Raw genomic sequence first — 22,949 nt, forward strand, 5'->3', positions numbered from 1 at the left:
TATTATCCTACTTAATGTCAGATACGTTCTTAATTGCTACCGGTTGCTTGCATTTAATTGGTAAAATAATGTATATGACCTTTGCGTTCTTACCCAAGCAGTGTTTCTCACTGCTGCTGTTGTGAAGTAGTTCCAGTATTCGATGTTGGTCAGGAGGCCTCTGGCCTCTACAGGAGGGATTGTCCAGAACCACCAACCCTCCTTCCCCCAAACAGATCACCATCCATCAGATACAGCTGTTGTTCAGGTATTTTGGCTGCCTGTGTTCTATCAGATTAGAGAACCCGTCAGATAATGCAACAGAAGTGACGTTTCATGAGCTGCGCATGCATTTCACCGCTACCAGGTTTGCTAATCTGACAGAACACCTGCAATCAGAAGAAGGCAGTGGACATCTTACTACACCCAGCTACGTCTTTAATTTCAGAGTAGTTTTAGCAAAAAAGTGAGCGTATATAAATAAATATCGTATATTGGCATCTGAGCTGCTGTTTGGATGTTTTAATTCTGAAAGCCTAAAGGAGTGCGTGGTGCACCAACATGGCCTCTGCCACCTTCCTACTGCTGGCGTCCAGCTTCTTTCAAAATGTAACATCAAAACCGCATCACAGATGTCAACATACTATATTTATTTATATATGCTCACTTTATTGCTAAAATTACTCTGAAATTCAAGACATAGCTGGGTGTAGTAAGATGTCCGCAGCCGTCTTCTTCTGACTGCAGGTGTTCTGTCAGATTAGCAAACCTGGTAGAGGTGGAACGCATGCGCAGTTGACGGATTCGCTATTCTGACAGAACACCGGCCTGCCATAGGTCCATGGATGATTAGTCTATCTGTGCTGTAGGGCGTGGATGGAGGTATCTATTTTTTTTTTTTCAATCGGCCTGCTTAAAGCCTCATACATACAATGAGATTCGTGGAGAAATGATCAACCATTTGTATTTTTTTTTATTGAAAATTAATAGGTTGCTTAAGTACAAAAATTCTCGTATGGCCAAATACATTTTCGGAAGTGATGCAGTGTATTTGTATTGTATTTTCGGACAAAAACTGTACTGATTAAACGAAAATCGTACAATCTAGAATTGTTCAAAATTAATTTTCGTGTTTGTCCTTTCAGAAAATTTCGAACCAAAGCTCTGTACTAACGATCAGATTATCGTACTATCTCTTCGAATATTCTGATTGTGTGTACGGGGCTTAAGGGAAGCAGGCTAAACTGAGGTGATAACCACATCTACACACTCGAGATTTATTTGGGGGAATTCCCATGCTGTACTATTGTATTCTGGCCATGCTACCAGAATACACTGATTAGTGCTGCAGCCGATTAGCTCCAAACGCTGATTGAGCAAAATAAAAAAAAGAAATACAGATCGTCCCGTTTGGGAGGAGTTGATCAATGTATCATCTCCTCTTGAATCGGAACAAGCATACATGGATCAAAATTCATTTGTTTCCTGCTGAACCTGCCGAATTTTGATCTAGGTGTGACCAGCTTTAAAGCTGGTCATAGTTCTACTTTGTAAAGGGTGGTACAGGAAGGCATTAGATTGGGGCAGTTACTAAACTGCTAGTTGAATAACCTGAGTGTGAGTGCCCTGTGTGTAGGTGTGTAGCCACTACTGGTGCATATTGGTGGATAAATGTGTTGCAACATACAGTATGTGTAGCTACAGATTATTTTTTTTATTTTTAGCATTGTGATAGAATGGGGAAGGATTTCAACTATTGGCAGGCTTTTACTGTTGTCTGAGGCATCATTAGAGAAATTCTTCTAGCTTCCTGTAACAGTGACAACAGTTTTATCAGACAGGATTATAGGGGAGATATGGGGGGGGGGGGGGGGGTAGCATTACCTATATTATACTAAAAAAAAAAAAAAATGTCTGTCTTGATGGTGGAAATTTTCCCTTACTTCCTGTCTGATAAAACATTGTCACTGTGACAGGAAGTGAGGGGAAATCTCTCAAACCAAGCTCTAGATAGCAGAGAAAACCTAATCGGGTTCTAACCCTTCCCCAGCTCCATCCAAAATAAAAAGAAGCTTTGGCTGGACACACACTTTAACACTGACTACTTTACTTTTATTGGCACTGGGTGGATGTAGACCCATTTCTACCCCTTACCCTCCACACCAGATAACAACCTTCAAACCTCAATAGAGAACAAATAGCAGTCTGCGCAAGACCAGAGTAGAGTAATATTTTTAATTTGTTTTACTTTTCTTTTTTGTTATTGTAGAATGTGTGTGTTTTTTGTTTTGTTTCTTTATTAAACCATTTCAGCATAACTTTATTGTAGCTAAATATTGCTTCACATAAGACAGTGATGATGCACTTTTATCTTTACTTTAACATAAAACATAGTACAGTAAACCCCCCTCCATTGCGGGGGTTACGTTCCGGACCCAGCCGCGAAAAGTGAAATTCCGCGAAATAGAAAAACCCTATAAAAATGCATTGTAGGCATGTTTTTTTTACTGTCACTGTACGTGTAAAAGCATTTTAAGGTCTTTAAACACACTTTTAAAACAATAGAAACTCATTTAAACACATAAAAGATACTTAGAGACAGAGCAAGAGCTATGAAAAACACAAAAATCTTTCATTTTTAATGATTTATATAGTAAAATAACATTACAAAAAAAAACGCGAATTACCGGGACCGCAAAAACTGAACCGCGATGTAGCGGGGGATTACTGTAAATTCATATATTCTTCACATCCTAAATGAAATCTGTGCGTAAATTGTAAAATGCCTTACCGCAACATGTTTATGCACAATATGATGTATGTTAATGTACATGCGAGAACACACATGGTGTGAATCCAACTGGAAGTTGGTGTGCCTGCTACCATAAAAGTGCCAATGAATGAATAACGAATGGAAATGGCATGGTGTCGTTCTAGCAGTACATGTATATTCTCTGCAGCTTCATCTAGAAAGTTAGAAATGGCTTAATGGTTCATGTGCCAGCAACATAAGAGGCTCTCTAGTTGTTTATCTATGACAAGTGCATAGCAGTGGGTAATTCACCTTTGTATGTTTGTTCTTTTTTTTATATTGTTATCCTTGCTAACTTGTGCCAGATAGTAAGAATTGAAATCACAGTTTGAATGACTTGCGAACCACCATTATGGCTTATTTGAATAAGTCCTGGTTCACGCTAGTGCGACTTGTCATGCGACTTGACAGCTCAACGTTGCATCACATGTCGCACTTCATTTGCACCAATGGAACTGTTCAAATTGCTGCGACTCAAGTTGCAGTGACTTTGAAAAAATGTCCTGCACTATTTCAGTGCGACGTGCATTGATATCATCTGTTAAAGAGGTTGTAAACTCGTTTTTTTTTTTTTTTTTTACACCCTGCAAGAGAAAGACATAATGAGCTAGTATGCGATGCTAGCTCATTATGCAATACTTACCTTAGAACGAGCCCCCGCCGTGCCGCTCACTCACCTCTATGACGGGCGACATGTCCAGTCGCCCGTCTTCCGGGATCGCGGCATCCGGCCATCTGATTGGCCGGAGCAGCGGTGACGTCACTCCCACGCACGCGCGCGAGAGCCAACAGTCACGGCATGGGACTCTGAAGGAACAGCACGATCGGCCGTTCCTTCAGAGCGCATGCGCCAGTGACGTCACTGGCGGCATGTAAGGTAAATATCTCCTAAACGGTACATGTTTAGGAGATATTTACAGTACCTATAGGTAAGCCTTATCATAGGCTTACCTATAGGTACAAGTTGTAGAGGAGGGTTTACTTCCTCTTTAAATTAAGTCTTACAGATATTAGCAAGCTGCACATGAAATCGCACTGCTTTGAAGTTGTGCTGAAGTAGCACGACTTTAAAACCGCACTTGTGTGAACCAGGGCTAGGACTGACTAGACTTTTATTGGTTTAGATCAGCCTTTCTCAACCTTTTTAACATAGAGGAACCTTTTAAATAACTTCAGGTCTGCGGGAACCCCTGCTAGTAATTACTGTATCAACAGCTCATGGCACATTAGCGTGAACAGTAAGCTGAGAATTAAGAAAAAATAAAAGAATCAGGAAGGTAGCATACTTTGACACCATGGGGGTTGATTTACTAAAACTGGACAGTGCAAAATCTGGTGCAGCTCTGCATATATACCAATCAGCTTCCAGGTTTTTCTTCGTTTTTGTTTTAGTAAATCAACCCCCAAGTAATGCTTTATATGGCAAAATTATTTTTAGTAATATTAATGAAGTTACATTTAATTACAACAATGGCCAGAAAAGAAATGCAGATGAAGATAAAAATTGAGCTCAGACATTGGTGGACAGTGGAGAAGCACCCCCTTATGTTGATGGTAAGTTAAGATGTATCCCTTTATATTGGTGGTCATTGAAGTGCCTCCATAGATTGGTGGCCACTGGCCAGTGATATGCTCCCATAGGTTTGCAACCACCAGAAGAACCCTAGGGCTCCACAGCACCCTGGTTGAGACCATGTGTTTTAAACACAAGGCCGAATCCCGCCCTCCAGGCCATTTCATGTGGCCCTCATACCTCTCCTGCAGCTGTAGAAAAGCTCTAGCCCTCCTCCAGACCTTGTACTTTCTGCTTTCCAGCAATGCCTCTAGCTTTTTCCTGGCAGCAGCACAAGGTAAGGGGGGGTGCACTCAACTTCTGATGGTGGAGAGGCTCTTGACGTCTTATGTAAGGGTAGAGGATGCTCTGGACATCTAGTCTTACGGATACAACCGGCCCTTTTGAGGACAATCCTATTGCTGATGCGGCCCTTGATTAAATTGAGTTTGACACCCCTGATGTAGACAATGTTGTGCGAATATGGCATCTATTTAGTTTGTCGGTTTATGTATATCGTAAACTACTATCGTACTACGTAAACTACATAGACTTCCGATGGCGGGTTGTCAATGGATGTTTTTTATGGGATCAAGCAACAAGGTAATACACATCACAACATAATACTTCATACTACAACAACCAAATAAAACACACAAACGGTTTTTACAAAAAAAATATTTTTATATCCGAGCAGTATATAAACACATTTGAAGTGCAGTGTCTTCTATGTACACAGTGGCAAAAATATAAATATATTGCTTTACGAATACCTATATACATATCTCTAAGCAGGCAGGAAGTGTCTTCATGCAGTGGGTATACTGCAGATTTAAATAACTTAAATATATATAGATTTGTATGTTTAACTGTTCCTAATTGCTGTACACATGAGGTAGAAGGTATGGGCCCAGCATTTTGCTTGTTTTAAGGCCCTATTGGGCTCATTTACGAAGGTTGTTCAAAGTGCAGTACCCCAAAGCAACTAGTCAGTGTTAAACTTCAGTAAATTAAACTCTGATTAGCTGCAATGGTTTATTACATGTTACCTAGTAATGTGCACATTGAATTACCTTATTAATAAGCACATGTATTTGTTAGGGCTTGCTACAGAAGGAAAAGAAAGTACAGTTTGAATTATCCAGGATGCCAGCGATAGTTTGCAGCCATTTGTCTGTTAGTTTGCTAGTTCTTAGGGTATTTATAGACCTAATTTTATTCCTGCCCACAAAATGGCATCCATGCCCTTGTTTATGTGGCAAGTATACTTTTAACATAATTATGTGCAAACATTGTATAGACAATGAGGGGGCATGTTGCTGCTCTAATCATCAGACTTTCTAATCAAAGGGCAAGTTCTTAGTCTTGTAGACTGTAGGTGGAACAGACTGTGGCCAGTGGAAGTAGAAAGTGCCCAGGCTTGGTGGTAAGTTGGAGTAAAAAATGACTTACTCCTGTAAGTGGGAGGAGGAATAATGCCCCATCATTGGTATCATTGAGGGAGTTGAACTCTTTGTTGGTATTAGTAGAAGAAATTGTACCCCATCATTGGTGTTATTGAGAAGTATAGTGCCCTATTGTTGGGGTCAGTGGGAGGAATCGTATCCTATCCGTGGCATCAATGGGAGGAGTTGTGCTCCATCGTTGGTGTCAGTTGGAGGAATGCTACCCAAGCATTGGTATTCGTGGGAGGAATTGTGCCCCATTGTTGGTGTCAGTTGGAGGAATTTTACCAAATCATTGGTATCAGTGGGAGGAATTGAGCCCCATTGTTGGTGTCACTTGGAGGAATTTTACCCACTCATTGGTATCCATGGGAGGAATTGTGCCCCATTGTTGGTGTCAGAGGGAAGAATTGTACCCATTTTTTTTTTTGTAATAGTGTGCACAAACATGTGCCTTTAATCCTATGTTAAATACAACTACTTATCGGTCTGAAATAAGCAATCTTGTAATCGTAGTTCTATGAATAGTCCTATGCTATGGAGCAGATATTTGCTCACAAATTGATACTATTAAAGGATGAGCTTGACTGAATCTTTGCTATTGGCATACTCTGAAACAGTTCTCATTATCAGAAGACATTCCCAATTATTTATGGTCAGTGGTCAAGACAGATCAAGGACATTAGCAGGGTGTTGGGAGGGCATATGTTGGGAAGGCAGGGCATGAAGCTTTTCGGGGTGGGGACAGAGCACAATATATAAAGACCTGTACAGAATCCACATTGCTTTGTAATACAATTTCTCCCTCCAACGATGGTCATCAAATATTTTACTTTAGCTCTATGGAGACTGCTTGTGTCAGTATACATTTGCATGCTTTATATAAAATACAGATTAAATGGTGGCCTCTTGTAATACATCTTGGCACTTTGGGTATTGTAAGACATGACCCTATCTCTTGACGCACGCAGTCACCATAGAGAATAAAATCTACTTATATTTACAGCTGGTGAGTGCAGCGGCATAGTGACGTCAGCTTTTGTTCATCTCTACAAAACATTTACAAGTAAATTAAGACATTTACGTACAGAAAATGTTAAGTCCTTGGTGGTCTACATAAATTAGTATTTTCCTTTTTGTGCTTATGGTTCAATTATTTTCAGGTAGAAATTAAATCTGTGGCCATGTGCAGCCATTATTGAGAATATGTGTGATTTTAACTAATCATGTGACTGCTTTTAGATGCTCCTGATTAGGTAGAACCAATCACGTGACTAGTATTGGATGCTACTGATCAAGCAGAACTAATCAATGCAAAATACCAAGGATGAAAGTTAATTGCAAAGCTGACATAAAATATTGCAGCAAATGGTGGGCAGTGATCTAAAGTCTATGTAAGAGGCAGTGGCTGTTTGGCATGTGGAATAAATAATTCTGCATAGTTATAATTTAATATCTAGTAGAACACTGAATGAAGTATACTCCATGTCAAAGTATTGAGATCCGTGACACCATCCAGTATTTTTTCATCAGTTCATGTAGTTTTAACAAGTCCCATGATGTACCCCTTTACATTTATGTGCACAATTCTGTCTCATGGATAAGAGATGGAAGGAGCCCCTTTTGCAGCTTTATTCTTCGCATAGTCCATGTTGCCATTATTGTTTGCAGGTATAGGTGTCCTGCTGCTGGACGCACTTCTGACACTCCACGTGGCAGCACCAATGTACTTGACAGTGACAGGAAAATGTGACCATTCGGCTTTGGGTGTTGTATCCTCTACCACAACACAGACTGTCACATGTGGTCTCTCTTGAGCACACTCTGCCTGAAGTCCCAGGAGAAAAGCGACTGACACGGCAGAAACTTGGAGAGTCCTCTAAATAAACAAGATCTGTAGAGCGAATAGCACGGCCTGCGAAGGAATGTCCTAGGGACTCGTGGCCCCCAACTGCCTCATTTGTTGCTCCCAGGACCTTGATGGCATTGTCATACTTTGCTTTGAGCAGCGCTCCCGTCTCATGGAAGGGGGAAAGCTGTTTCCAGCAGGTGCGTACTGCACATGACCCAGAAACTCCATGACACTTGCATGTTGTCTTTAACCCACTCTTTACAGCCTAGGAATGAACAAATGGGGGGAAAAAAAATCAGAATCTGATCAAAATGTAAAGTCAAGAAAGCTAATACTGCTTGTCAATAAATGGTTATCTTCTAACTTAAAGATGACCTTCCCTCAGACTCAGCACTTTTAATCCTACAAGTTGCTCCCCCCTCCGAAATGTGAAAAAACGCCCCACTTGCTATGGGGCCCCTTGTGCGGGCCGGATCCTGAGCAGCGATGCCTGTGTCCATAGACAGCGCAGCTCGGCCCCGCCCCCACTTCCTCCTTACTGAATTTGACTGACAGCAGTGTGAATCATTGGCCTGTCAGTCCCTGTGTGGGAAGAGAGAGTACTGTAGTCTGGGCACAGCACTGGATCAAGTGGGGGTTAAGCATAAGGGTGGTGAGGGGGTGATACTGCTACCTAAACTTTTTCTATCTTAATGCAGGAAATGCATTAAGGTAAAAAAATGTTTAGGCTTTTAAACCACTTGAAAGCACAACAGATATTAATTACAACTTTTATGCAACTCTGTATTCAATAATGAAGTATGAAATTTATTTTTAAATGTATGTACCTGAATTTGACCTCCGTATCAGCCTCTTACAACCGGCTGTACAATGAGCCAATTGGTTGTGCCACAAAGCTGATGTGCTAAGGACACAAGCAAAAGACAGAGTTTGCCAGTCTGCTGCTTCTCCTTTCAGTCACCGGATAGGTGAGGGACAAGACCTGCAAGTGATTCTTAACTGCAGCAGAGCAAAATTAGGTCTCCTTCTCTGCCAGAGAGAGCTGTGCAAATCTCAGGACCAGATCGGCATAAACACAAATTCTTTGGCAGGTAAAACCACTCTTATATGTGTATTTCATTTGTGTGATTAGCTACATGTCCAGAGTTTATGGTTAGGGACCTGCCATGACCGAAATATGTAGACATCAATATATTTTTAGTCATTATCCGAGGACAAGTAGGTAGTTCAGTTCTTCTGCTTTCTGCATATTTGTTTGTAATCTACCACATAAAATGTTAAAGATCTAAATGATAGCCAGGAACTTAGCATTTTATCTAAAAGGTCTGGCAAGATCTAATTTATGTCATGGCGGGTCTAACCTAGACCGTTGTCTGGTTAGGCCATTCTGCTTTTCTAGGTTCACTAGGGCTGAACACAGTTGGTGACATTTCACTAGAGATGCAGCCATCCCAAGCATTGCCAGCATATCAAAATGTTGCAAACTTCCTTATTATCAGTGCCATCTTAAGGGCATTAAATTCCCCCGGGCAATGCAGTCCTCTAGGGCCCCGCCTACACAATCACCCATGAGAATAAAAATGCAAATTATCGACAAGGCGATATTTATTGGTGCAGCAGTGCCATGCTAATGACAGCTTCCAAGTTGGGGGGCTGGGTCCGGTGAACACACACACGGACAGGAGTCAGACTCGAATGTCCCGTGTGTGCCTGTTCTGGTGGAGGTGGATAGGCATTCCTGCAGTTGTGGGCTCCCCTTCCATGGCCCAAGTGGCCTGACCGCAGCGTAGGGCCGACAGGTGCTTGCCACCTGCTAAGTTTGGCGGCGGGACGCACATGGGAATCGGGACTAATGCTTTGCTGGGGCTGGGTTCCCGGGCAGGTGGGGCCCCCTGGGAAAGTGGGGCCCCCGAGCAACTACCCAGCATGCTCATTCGGTAAGATGACCCTGCTTATTATGCGGTTATGTAAAGACACTCAGGTCAGTTGCAGTATTCTGCAATATTTTCCTTAATTGTTGAGGAAAATAATATACCCTGTGCGATTGAAATGAAAGACATCTATGCATATACAGTCAGCAATAGACTGCATATTGTCTTAGCTTGATTTTATCCGGGGGTTCTAAAGGGCCAGAAGGCAGGAAAATGTCAGGATTTAGGACAGCATCCATGTGGCTCCATATTTTGCCACATCTAGGTACATCTGTTTTTATGGCCCAGTTGTTTTAGCGGTTTGTGTGAGCATGGCCCAGAAACAAAGGAACCCATACTTTGTTTAAGGTCAAGTAAATAAATCTTTATTTTTTTTCCCCTAATAGTCAGCTGGGCATGGGAGAATGAAGTGGGATCATCTTATACCCCAAAGCTACATGGATGTATTAACGAAGGCAGCACACATGCTTGGATTGTGCCTCTTGGCACATGGATTTCCATGGCTTTGGTCCCTTCACATCCTACAGTAGAGGAGTGCATTGTATATTGTAAGTCTAATGTGCAGGTACATTGGCCCTCTTAGGTATATCGGTCCCTTCTTCTACTCTAATCATCTTTATCTTCATTATGAACAGTAGGACTCATTCCATTGTAACCCAGCTAATGAACTATTCCTAGTGTTTTACAAGCAATTGAAAGCCAAAAAATTCAAGAAGTTTGGCACCACATTTACAGACAGTAGATATATACAGTCAGTGGAGGTACATGAAGCCTACTACTTCTGGTCTTAATTAGAATGAAAACATGAAACAGAATGAACCACTTTAACTGCCACGTTCTTCCTGTATTCTAAATAAAAAAAACATTGTTCTATATGATGTTTTTGTGTTTGTAGCTTTGGATTATGACAACTTGTGCCATCTGTAAACTAAATTTTCAAACAAGTTTCTGTCGTACATCCTTTAATGCATTTGTTGAACAGATGTGTACAGGGAGACATTCATTTTATAACTATACAGCTGGATGTATAAAGAACTTGTCTGTCTTCTTCCTACTTTGTTTTATATACTGCCAAACCACCTCTGTGTTTAAAGATTTCAGGTCAGGGTGTTTGCTGATTGTTCTGCACTCACCTTAATGCCTGCGTGAGTATTATGTAAGTCCACTTTGGCTCTTGTATCTCTTCCCCCCTTTTTTTGGCCCAAAAAGTTCTGCAGAAAACGCGTGCTGTGTCGTAGGTTATCCCCACACACCCCCCACTGCCAAGCCCGCTGACTCTCTAGGCCGGGGGAGTCATCACATGTACAGCGCTCCATCTTTCCTCCGCTGCAGGCCTTGGCCAACGAGTGAGTCAGTGCTGCAGCCGACACTGCATACAGGAATGCTGTCTCTTTAAATCCTGAGGAGAGAACAATTTTATGGATTTCTATTAATATTATCTTAGAAGTCGGTTTCATTAATTTAAATGTTATTGGCAGAAAAGAACAAGCCATCGGCATACTAAAAATTCCAAGTACTCTGCTCTTCTGCATTTAAACACATTGCTGCATCTTTTTCATAAACTTATTAATAAAATACCCAGACAGTAAGTTATTAAACTATGTGAAGAGCATTAACCTTTTTCTTGCCATCATTACTAATTTACTGTGGAGTACAAGTCTAAGGGCTCTTTCACACGGTCTGCCTCCGTGCTGCTCAGCGGGGGGATCGATCCGCCAAAGCAGGAAGGTGACAGCTCCCTCTCTGCTCTGTGTGCGGAGACGAAGGTGTCAGAGCCCCATGCATCTCTATGGGGGAATTGGATGAGAGCGGACCGCCTGTCCGCTCTCATCCGATCTGATCCCCTGGACGGATGGAAAATAGGGTTTCCATCTGTCCGGATTTCATGGACAGGATCGGATGTGGATGGCAGCAGGTGTCAGCGGACATGTCTCCGCTGACATCCGCTGCCCCATAGGGATGCATTGAGCATCCGATCAGATCCGCCTAAAAAAACGACAGGCGGATGTGATCGGAGCGCTCGTGTGAAAGGACCCTAACAGTGCTGCTTTGCAGGCTAATTAGCTAAAGGGTTGTCAACCAACGCAACAACCAAGTGAGCAGCACCACACACAATCTCCGATAAACTTGTGACCACCGCGTTATTACTGATAAAACCTCATCCATTTTAGGCCACAACAAACACCCCTGCATACAGGGAATGTCCACCATTATTATTACTGCTAAGCTCAGAATGATCACCACATTATTAGAGATAAAGCTAGGGAGTAGATATCATCCATATCCACTTCTAAGGCCAGATTCCACTAGACCAGCCTTTCTCAACCTTTTCAACACAGAGGGACCCTTGAAATAACTTTCTGGTCTCAGGGAACCCATGCTAATAATTACTGTATTTTCTGGCGTAAAAGACTACTTTTGAACCTCAAAAAAATCCCCCAAAAATGGGGGGTAGTCTTATACGCTGAGTATAATATCTCTAAGGTAACCTAAGTAAAAGTATTACCGGTAGATGTAATCTCTCAAGACGCTGGCTGTGCGGGAATTCTGTACTGGTATACCCTATGTACTGTAGCTTCGGCTACATACAGTGTACCACGCTGAGCCAATCAGGGAGAGCGATGTATTTTTCTTATTGAATGCAAAGCCTGCTCGGATTGGCGGAGTAACTGCCAAGACTCTGCTAATCCGAGCAGGCTTTGCATTCAATAATAGAATACATCGCTCACTGTGATTGGCTCAGCGCGGTATACTGTATGTAGCCAAAGCTACGGTACATACGGTATACCGGTACAGGATTCCCGCACAGCCAGTGTCTTGAGATTACATCTACTGGTATTACTTAGGGTACCTTGGAGATATTATGAAAAATCTGATGTTTTTTCAGTGGTGTTGCCTTGCTTCGGAAGGGGGGTAGTCTTATATGGCGAGTATAGCCCAAAACCTATGTTTTAACTTGAAAATTAGGGGGGTCGTCTTATATGCCCAGTCGTCTTATACGCCGGAAAATACGGTACTATATCTACAACTCATGATACATTGGTGTGATGGTCATTGGGAAGAATGCTCCTTACATTTGTGGTCATTGGGAAGAATGCTCCTTACATTTGTGGTCATTGGGAAGAATGATCCCCTTGCAGATGGTTAAAAATCTCTTGGTATCAGTGAGAACTTATCTGAGAGGCAGAAATTGCTCATTGCTCTATGAACCCCTGGAAGAACCCTGGTTGAGAAACCCTGCACTAGACAATGTAACCTGCCCTGTTAGGGTTGGCTCCTTCTTTTTGAGCAAATCTATCTTGCATTTTCTATTATTATTATCATCATCATCATTTTCTAAAGAGTCTTCCTATGAAGGAGCCATTCTTGTCCCAATTGCCTTACCTCTTTTCAGGAGACCTCCCCTTCCCTGTAGGCTGCAGTTCCAGCGTTCGCTCCGCAGTTGGAATTGGCACTCCACAATGCCCAGCCGGACAGCTTCCTTTAGCGCTTCTGCCAGGCCAGGTTCCTTCCTGCAAAGTCTCCTTTGGCGGCGGGTCAAAGGCAGGAGATCACACTGTTTTAGGTGGGGTCGGCTGTGGATGCTGCCAGTCGCAGAAGATGGCGATGTGTAGTGAGAGAGGGACTCCTTACTTGTTAGTCTGTATAGGCAAAGGACAAGAAAAGTATAAGGATAGGGATAGTTTTATTGTCATCCCAGAACATGTTAAACATGAAAGGGTACTAATAAGGTACTGGTAGTAACAATAGTAAAATCTGGACAAAACGTACATTAACAAACTTTTAAGTAGAATAAAAACTAAATAAACATTTAATGTAAACACGAGTACATAATACAATTATAATATTTATTATAATTTTATAAAATTAGGAAATGTGTGTGATCGAGTCTTGTCTAATAAATCCACTCCACATCCCTAAAGTCATGTAAAAGTAATTGAAAAGACAAAATTGACTGGTCCCAATATCTGGTCACTGTCTTGTAAAGTAATGGGACTTTATAGGAGTGGATTAACCAGTAATGGAGGCAAGCAAACAGAATAAGATCCAATAATTTATTACAAAGAATCATCATAAAAAGTCCAACATGGACACAAACAACATTGTCAATGCATATATATAATACAAAACATGTAAAGGTGATCTCAAAGAGGCGTCCAATATTCAGGATATTTGAATATTGGACGCCTCTTTGAGATCACCTTTACATGTTTTGTATTATATATATGCATTGACAATGTTGTTTGTGTCCATGTTGGACTTTTTATGATGATTCTTTGTAATAAGTTATTGGATCTTATTCTCTTTGCTTGCCTCCATTACTGGTTAATCCACTCCTATAAAGTCCCATTACTTTACAAGACAGTGACCGAATATTGGGACCAGTCAATTTTGTCTTTTCAATAAATTTTATAAAATTATAATATAATTTTAATTATTATATAAATTATAATACATAATCATATAAAGCATTTTATGTATGTATTTTTCAGAGTAGGAAAGTGTAAATATTTAAAGGTGGCTCATATGTTGGCTACCTGATGGGTAAGATTTTAGAAACCTTCAATTTTCTTTGTAAAATCAAGCCTACATAATGTAATACAACAACTGAAAAGTCACTCGGGGTGACAATTGTACTTACTGCATGATATAGCCACATTCCTTACCACCATGCAATAAGGTAAGAACTCAGTGAATGATGCGTATGGCACCCGAATGTACTTGTTATTGGTGTGCTGTTAACTCCTATAAGACCCAGCTGTGACAAGCCACTGTCCAACCTTCCATATATAGTTTCTAGTCAATGATTTGTAGCCCATTTTATATATATATATATATATATATATATATATATATATGTGTATGTATATATATATATATATATATATATATATATTCTAATTCAGTGAGTATTTAGATGTAATGTGAATGGGCTTTTCAGCCAAAATATAGAAACTCATAACAACCAATCAAATTCCCCTTTTAGTTTTTAGGAGTAGGTAAAATTATTGGGATTTATTGTGATGTGTATTGTGTACAATGCTTTTGACTTCTATATCAATTATTTCATTGCGCAGCTATGGTATGCTGTATATACACATGGCATAAACACAACTGAATTGTATATTACACATGCATAGGGCGATAAACTCTCTTTTCATTCATTCCAGCGGGGTGCCTCCTCCTGTACTAAGCTACTTAAAGTGACTATTGTAAAAAGTATTTAGTGGTCTTTTGTATGTCAAAATACCACTGGGCATTGGCACATTATTACATATTCCCTGTTTTTTCATTTCCTTAGATTTTCCAAATACTTACAGTATATCTAGGTAGACTTTTTGCATAAATTGGCTTTATTATAGTTTTACTGTTAATACATTGTTTTTTTTTTTTCTCTGTCCTGTATCATAATCAGATTTACAGTATATGATTATTCCACACAACTGTTATGTATTTTTTGCATACTATGTTTTTTTCTGTTATATTTTTTCTAATGCTTTTATTTAAGCAGACATATTTTTTTATATTAGACTGAATTTTCATACTTTTTTCTAATGCTTTCATTTAAGCAGACATATTTTTTTATATTAGACTGAATTTTCATACTTTTTTCTAATGCTTTCATTTAAGCAGACATATTTTTTTATATTAGACTGAATTTTCATACTTTTTTCTAATGCTTTCATTTAAGCAGACATATCTTATTTATATTAGACTGGATTTTCATACTTTTTCAGTGTACAAACATGCAGTCGTCCCTGCTTAAAATAGATAAATTAAAAAAAAATAAAAACTTGGTTGATAGAACTTGTTCCCACCAAATTAAAATATGTCGACATATCTACTGCATTATATCAATCAAGATCTAGAAAAGCAAACCTATTTTGCAAATCTTATCTTTTTTTACAGACTGAAAATGTCTGGCTGATTTCAATATGTGATAGCAGATTTATATGATCCTTTGAGGATTATATATTTCATAAATTGTAACTGCATGAATGTCCATAGGTAAGACAAATCTATATGCGATATTGAGCCAAAATAAAATGAATTCTCTAAATGAATCCAGTTGGAAAAGCTATTCACTTATCTCTCTTCAGGTCCATTTGTAGGTACTGTAAAGTGATCAAAATGCATCTAAAGCATGTTAAAGTCTATAACGTGCAGGAATCTTGTAAGGGCAGCATAAATTCACTTTGTGGAACTTTACAGTTACATTTTCCAATTTTAAAAATGAGCCTACATACTGAAACTGACTAGTAACCAAAAAGGAACAAATATATCTGTATTTACAAACTATGTCTATTATATCAAATACATTTTTGGAGTTTGCTGGTTGGAATCTACCATGACCTTGCATTGACATGTCTGCATAAAAGCTTATTAAAAAAAAAAAAAAAAAAAAAAAAGATAATTTAAGCCTTGGCTGTAGTCATCCACAGTAGGGATTTTTTTTTGTTGTTTACCCAAAGGTTTGTTTTTGAAAAATAATTTTAAATATGCTTTAAAAATGAATTTTTCATAAACATTGTTGCCCCAGGACAGGTCACCAAACTGTTTTTTCTTTTTTGTTAAAGGTCTTTGCACCTATAAAATATATCTGTACTCTAGAAATGGATTCGTTATGCTGATTAACAATATATAGAATTAAAAATATTATTTCTTTTTCTTCCTCTTTCTTTCTCTCTCTCTCTCTTTCTTTTTTATTCTCTTTCTCTCGCTTTCTCTCTTTTTCTTTTTTCTCACGCTTTCTCTCTTTTTTTCTCACGCTTTCTCTCTTTTTTCTTTCTTTCTTTCTTTTTCTTTCTCTTTCTTTCTTTCTTTCTTTCTTTCTTTCTTTCTTTTTCTTTTTCTCTTTTTTTTTTTCTTTTTCTTTTTTTCTTTCTTTCTCTCTTTCTTTCTTTTTCTCTTTTTTTCCTTTCTTTTTCTCTATTATTTCTTTCTTTCTCTTTTCTTTCTTTCTTTCTTTCTTTCTTTCTCTCTTTCTTTCTCTCTCCCTTTCTTTCTCTTTTTCTTTCTTTCTTTTTCTTTCTTTCTTTTTCTTTCTTTCTCTCTTTCTTTCTTTCTTTCTTTCTTTCTTTCTTTCTTTCTTTCTTTCTCTCTTTCCTTTCTTTAGGATATTATAGGGAATACTTAACTTATCTAAAACCCACCCTTCATCTAAAAATAAAAACAAAACTGAATATGGCTAAAAGCATTTTTTCTATTTTAGTTCTATCTATTTACCTTTGTTCATAAATAGTTTTGCTAATACCTATCATACAGCCTGATCTATATAGTAATCTGGCTACGATTTCTAACATTTGTTTGGGGTCCACAACTCTTAAGTTCTCTTTTTTTTGTTTTATGCTGGTCATAGATAGATAAAATATTAATTCTTTGGTTTGATTATCTCATGTGATCCTTCAACACAAGGTAGAAGTCAATTTGAGGACATTTGACTGGATTTTCTTCTAGGATGGGGCATCTTTTTTCTATCAAAGTGCTAATTCTAGAAGAGATGACCCATTTACAGAAACAAAGGTTTTATTGAATGATGTACAGTTATGTATACGGACAGCATAATTATAATGGTAAATCCCGTTATATATTATAGAAACTACTGCTACGCCTTTAAAGGCTTCTGTCTGACCTTGGCCTTATAGGGCATGTTTTCCACAGGTATATTATACAGGACTAACATTTTACAAGAGCAATAGTAACTCCATCTCCTGTTCTGTGCAGAGGAACATTGCTATTAGTATTGGGGTCATAAAGCAGGTAACCGTATAGAACTTTTTGGACCAGAGTTTTCTTGCCTCCTGTCTAATAAGGTCTACAAAAGTAGAGAATAGAATAGAATAGAATAGATGTGTACTGTTTAATTGGTTGGAGTGGAATATGGATAGGTCAACATTCTGAAAATCACTTACATATAGAGACCATCTCTATAGTATAGGCACTTCTATTTATTTATAAATCCAATGACTCTGGGAATGTATTTGAATATATTTAGGAGCCAAGGATTTGTGTTTTATCATTCACTGGTTCATTGTGTATATTCGTCTGATAAATCTATCTGTTCCTCCCTGCCATCACCTGCAGTTTACCCATATTATGTGATTGTATGAATGTAAATATTTGGAGAAAATATCTTCATTTCAAGGTCTGAGAGCTCAGCACAAATCACCACACACAAATACTGAGCGAGAAAGAGAGATACATGCAGGGAGGGGGGCAGAGAACGGACTGTGAGAAAACAGGAAAGGGAAATCTGCCGGAGAGAAGGGTGAGAAAAGAAGATGAAAAACAGGTATGTATCAATGGGGACTTAACCCTTTCCTTGTACTTGATTGGGAAAAAGATCATTATTATAGGGGAAAAAATGATTTTATATATAGGGAAAAAATGATAGATAGATAGATAGATAGATAGATAGATAGATAGATAGATAGATAGATAGATAGATAGATAGATAGATAGATAGATATACTGTCCTTTTGCAACTACAAAAGTTAAAGCCAGTTCACACTACGTGTCCAGTGCATTTTGTTTTTGCATAAAAAATGCATGGAAAGTAGGTTATATGGTTTCCAGTGGCATAGTTCTGACCAGTGCGGACAGTTCCAGGGTGTTCCATATCCAGAAAGAAAAAAAGTAGAACATACTGCATTTTTCCTGCACTGGAACGTCTCAAAATGCACCAGAACCCAGTACAGTGAAAAAAAAGCACCTGGAATGCATCTGAAAATGCATCAAAAACGCACTGGAACGTGTTAAAATTGTGTTAAAAACACGCATGCAGAAACACATCTGTAACGGATCTGGAGTGCATTTTTCTGGTGTGAACCATCCCTAAGGGCCAGTTCACAAAATAAAAACGCAGTCAGGATGCATTCCGGATGCTTTTCTGCATGTGCGTTTTTGGTGCAGTCCAGTCAATTCCCCCCCCCCCCCCCCTCTTTTTTCTTAACTTTAAATAAGGACATATGTGTTCCAGTGTATTTTTGTGCGTTGCGGTGCGTTTTACCACGTTACAGTAGAGTCTAGTGCAGAAAAAAATGCAGCATGTTCCACTTTTTTTTTCTGGAACTGACCACACTGGTGTGAACTATGCCATTGAAAACCATATAATCGACTTTCCATGCGTTTTTTGATGCAGAAAAAAATAAATAAACAGGACTGCATGTGGTGTGAACTTGCCCTTATTGTAAGTGTATCTTGCTGTATATATGTGTTATATATATAATTTCCAAAAGCTTCCATCTTATTAACAATCCGCAAACAAATCTTTCTGCATTAGTTGAAGCCTAACATTGTACAACACTTAATATAATAAAATAAATGAATATAAATTATTATTTTCATAGTTGGTAGTATAAGAAAAAAAAGACTACATTTACTTTTTATGCTTCCCCTATACAAGATGTTGTATGATAACTTTACATACAATCAAATGCTCTACAAAGAACACGTTTTATTTTGGTATAAAGAAATTCTTATATTATTGGAAAAAATAGTGGAAACGGTTTTTCTATCTATCTTGGATTAAATATAATCCTATTTAAAATTTTTGATTTTCTAAAAGTGTCCATAACCATCATCAGTAATTATTTCTTTGTAGCCATTTGCAGAATATTTAGAACAACCTTTTTCATCTAAAATGGTATTCTCTAGTTTTTTTCCCTTTACAGAACTGCTCTATATACTGTATACTCAAATCAGGTTTGTAGATTGTTGCCTTAGTTCTATCCATACATTGAAGTGCAGATCTGTGATTCCTATGCCTGTGTACACCGATGTCTTTTGTTAATGAAAACTCCTTTTTGTTGGAGATCTGTTGTATTTTTTTATCATTTCCTATGATCACCATTGTGTGCCATGTGACAGCAAATAAAAGGATGCGACATAATCCCCTAACTAGGATTATCTGCTTTTACTATTAAATATGTCTTTGGTATATTTGATCGCAGCTACAATATAGAAGGATGATGAAAGACTATGAAGTGCACAGAGGACAGGGGTCACTGGAATGAGAAGAGAGGACAGGGGATGAAGATAGAGGAATGAGAAGAGAGGACAGGGGATGAAGATAGAGGAATGAGAAGAGAGGACAGGGGATGAAGATAGAGGAATGAGAAGAGAGGACAGGGGATGAAGATAGAGGAATGAGAAGAGAGGACAGGGGATGAAGATAGAGGAATGAGAAGAGAGGACAGGGAATGCAGATAGAGGAATGAGAACAGGGGATGAAGATAGAGGAATGAGAAGAGAGAACAGGGGATGAAGATAGACGAATGAGAACTGAGGATGAAGATAGAGGAATGAGAAGAGAGGACAGGGGATGAAGATAGAAAAATGAGAACCAGAGGTCAGGTGAATGAGAACAGAGGGAAGAGGAATGGGTGAGGGGAATGAGGAAAGAGGGCAGGGGAATGAGAACAGAGAGGGCAGGGGAATGAGAACAGAGAGGGCAGGGGAATGAGAACAGAGAGGGCAGGGGAATAAGGACAGAGGGCAGAGGAATGGGTGAGGGGAATGAGGGCAGAGGAATGGGTGAGGGGAATGAGGACAGAGGGCAGAGGAATGGGTGAGGGGAATGAGGACAGAGAGGGCAGGGGAATGGGTGAGGGGAATGAGGACAGAGGGCAGAGGAATGGGTGAGGGGAATGAGGACAGAGGAATGGGTGAGGGGAATGAGGACAGAGGGCAGAGGAATGGGTGAGGGGAATGAGGACAGAGGAATGGGTGAGGGGAATGAGGACAGAGGAATGGGTGAGGGGAATGAGGACAGAGGGCAGGGGAATGGGTGAGGGGAATGAGGACAGAGGAATGGGTGAGGGGAATGAGGACAGAGGAATGGGTGAGGGGAATGAGGACAGAGGGCAGGGGAATGGGTGAGGGGAATGAGGACAGAGGATTGGGTGAGGGGAATGAGGACAGAGGAATGGGTGAGGGGAATGAGGACAGAGGAATGGGTGAGGGGAATGAGGACAGAGGGCAGGGGAATGGGTGAGGGGAATGAGGACAGAGGAATGGGTGAGGGGAATGAGGACAGAGGAATGGGTGAGGGGAATGAGGACAGAGGGCAGGGGAATGGGTGAGGGGAATGAGGACAGAGGAATGGGTGAGGGGAATGAGGACAGAAGAATGGGTGAGGGGAATGAGGACAGAGGAATGGGTGAGGGGAATGAGGACAGAGGAATGGGTGAGGGGAATGAGGACAGAGGAATGGGTGAGGGGAATGAGGACAGAGAGGGCAGGGGAATGAGAAGAGAGGACAGAGGAATGGGTGAGGGGAATGAGGGCAGAGGAATGGGTGAGGGGAATGAGGACAGAGGGCAGAGGAATGGGTGAGGGGAATGAGGACAGAGGGCAGAGGAATGGGTGAGGGGAATGAGGGCAGAGGAATGGGTGAGGGGAATGAGGAGATGAGAAAGAGAAGAGCGGTGATCGGAGGAGATCGGAGATGGAAGGTGAATGATGACATCGCCCATACACTATTAGTAATAGAGAAGATCCTTGTACAGATAACATACAATCACTCTAGGACATGTTGTCACCAGCACTTATTAGCACATAGAATGCTCACCCCGACCCCATCCTGTCCTCACATAATCCAATAAGTAAAGCAGTTGAAAAGTCGGGTGATCCATGCACAGTGTAAATGAGGAGAGTGGAAGGGATTATGAGGTTATAGTAGAAGGTGAAATAGAGGGAGGAATAAGATCTCTGACCCGAAGTAGGCATCGGCAGGCGGCAGCAGTAGGACCAGGCACAGGGCGGCCAGGGATAGGCGGAGGCCGGCTGGCATGGTGCAGTCCCGGCTCTGCTCCTCATCTCTCTCTCCCGGGAGCTGATCACTGGCCCGCGGATCGCTGCTAACAGTTTAAAGAGACGGGAAACACCTTGTCCTTCATTGGCTGGAGCGGACACACCTTTATCGTGACTGGCTGCCCTGGCAAGGTGTGTAGCGAGAGGGCGGAGCTTTCCTCCGGTGAGCCTAGGCTACAGAGTGATTGACAGGCGGTACATGGATGGAGAGCGCTGAGCAATCTATGGGAAGGTTATTCTCTGTATACTATCTATACACGATGATTGCTATACTGGGAGATTTGGCTACAGGAGAGCTGTTTTTAAAAAAAAAATGTCAGTACATACCGTATATATTGTGTGTATACATATATTCAGTATCTCACAAAAGTGAGTACACCCCTTACATTTATATATCATTTCATGTGACAACACTGAAGAAATGACACTTTGCTACAATGTAAAGTAGTGAGTGTACAGCTTGTATATCAGTGTAAATTTGTGCTCCCCTCAAAATAACTCAACACACAGCCATAAATGTCTAAACTGCTGGAAACAAAAGTGAGTACACCCCTAAGTGAAAATGTCCAAATTGGGCTCAATTAGCAATTTTCCCTCCCCGGTGTCATGTGACTTGTTAGTGTTACAAGGTCTCAGGTGTGAATGGGGAGCAGGTGTGTTAAATTTGGTGTTATCGCTCTCACTCTCTCATACTGGTCAAAAATTTACACTGTTATACAAGCTGTACTCTCACTACTTTACATTGTAGCAAAGTGACATTTCTTCAGTGTTGTCACATGAAAAGATATAATAAAATATTTCCAAAATGTGAGGGGTGTACTCACTTTTGTGAGATATTGTACATACATACATACATATATAATCTTGAGTGCTGGTTTGGGTACAGATTAAGAATATTTAACAGAAAATAAAATGCCAATTTGTGTTTCAGTATAGCTGCAATTTTCTAAAAATGTAATACATGAAAGATTATCTATCTATCTATCTATCTATCTATCTATCTATCTATCTATCTATCTATCTATCTATCTATCTATCGCTGTTTTATGTGATGATGATTTTGAAAATGCAGTATACATGCATACAGAGATTATATTTATTGTTGCTGCTTCCATATAATTCAGTAAAGATGTAACATGTTCCTTTAGAGGTTCTCTTCTCACATTTATCAAAATGTAAAGTGTATCCAAACCCAATAAGCAAAAATATTCAGCTTTCAGATTTCTTTCCCATGCATAGGAAGTTGGAGGATACTGGATTTCTGGCATTATCAACAAATATATGAGTTGCCAAAAATATGATTAGCCTGAAAAAATTAACACTAACTTCATCGAAGGACTAGTAAACTGCAATATATTACATGCTTGCTGTTAGGTTTAGATATAGTTTAAATTGTTCACCCATGTACAGGGCCGCTGATAGGGGGGGACCCACCAGTCCTCCTGTAGGGGGCCCGGGCACACAGGGAGGCCCCAACTGCATGGGGAATCGGTGCGGTTGGTTGAAGGGGCAAATACAGAAGGAAGCCCTGTTCAGCTCTCTACAGCAGCTAAAAAAACAAGTT

General features: G+C 39.9%; 1 protein-coding gene and 1 long non-coding RNA gene across 2 annotated transcripts in view; one reads left to right on the forward strand and one right to left on the reverse strand.

Moving 5' to 3' along the window:
- LOC309566442 overlaps positions 1–22,949 on the forward strand; it is a 476,925-nt gene that overhangs the window by 389,909 nt on the left and 64,067 nt on the right. The window lies entirely within an intron of this gene.
- Positions 6,560–21,391, reverse strand: WNT9B (Wnt family member 9B). The gene is made up of 4 exons (XM_082271715.1): positions 21,289–21,391; positions 12,956–13,212; positions 10,705–10,970; positions 6,560–7,905 (listed from the first exon to the last, which is right to left on the reverse strand). The coding sequence occupies exons 1-4, from the start codon at positions 21,363–21,365 to the stop codon at positions 7,447–7,449; spliced, it is 1,059 nt and encodes a 352-aa protein (XP_082127841.1). The 5' UTR covers positions 21,366–21,391; the 3' UTR covers positions 6,560–7,446.

The sequence above is a fragment of the Pelophylax lessonae genome (genome assembly GCF_965119305.1).
Source record: "Pelophylax lessonae genome assembly, chromosome: 11".
In the NCBI taxonomy this organism is placed as follows: Eukaryota; Metazoa; Chordata; class Amphibia; order Anura; family Ranidae; genus Pelophylax; species Pelophylax lessonae.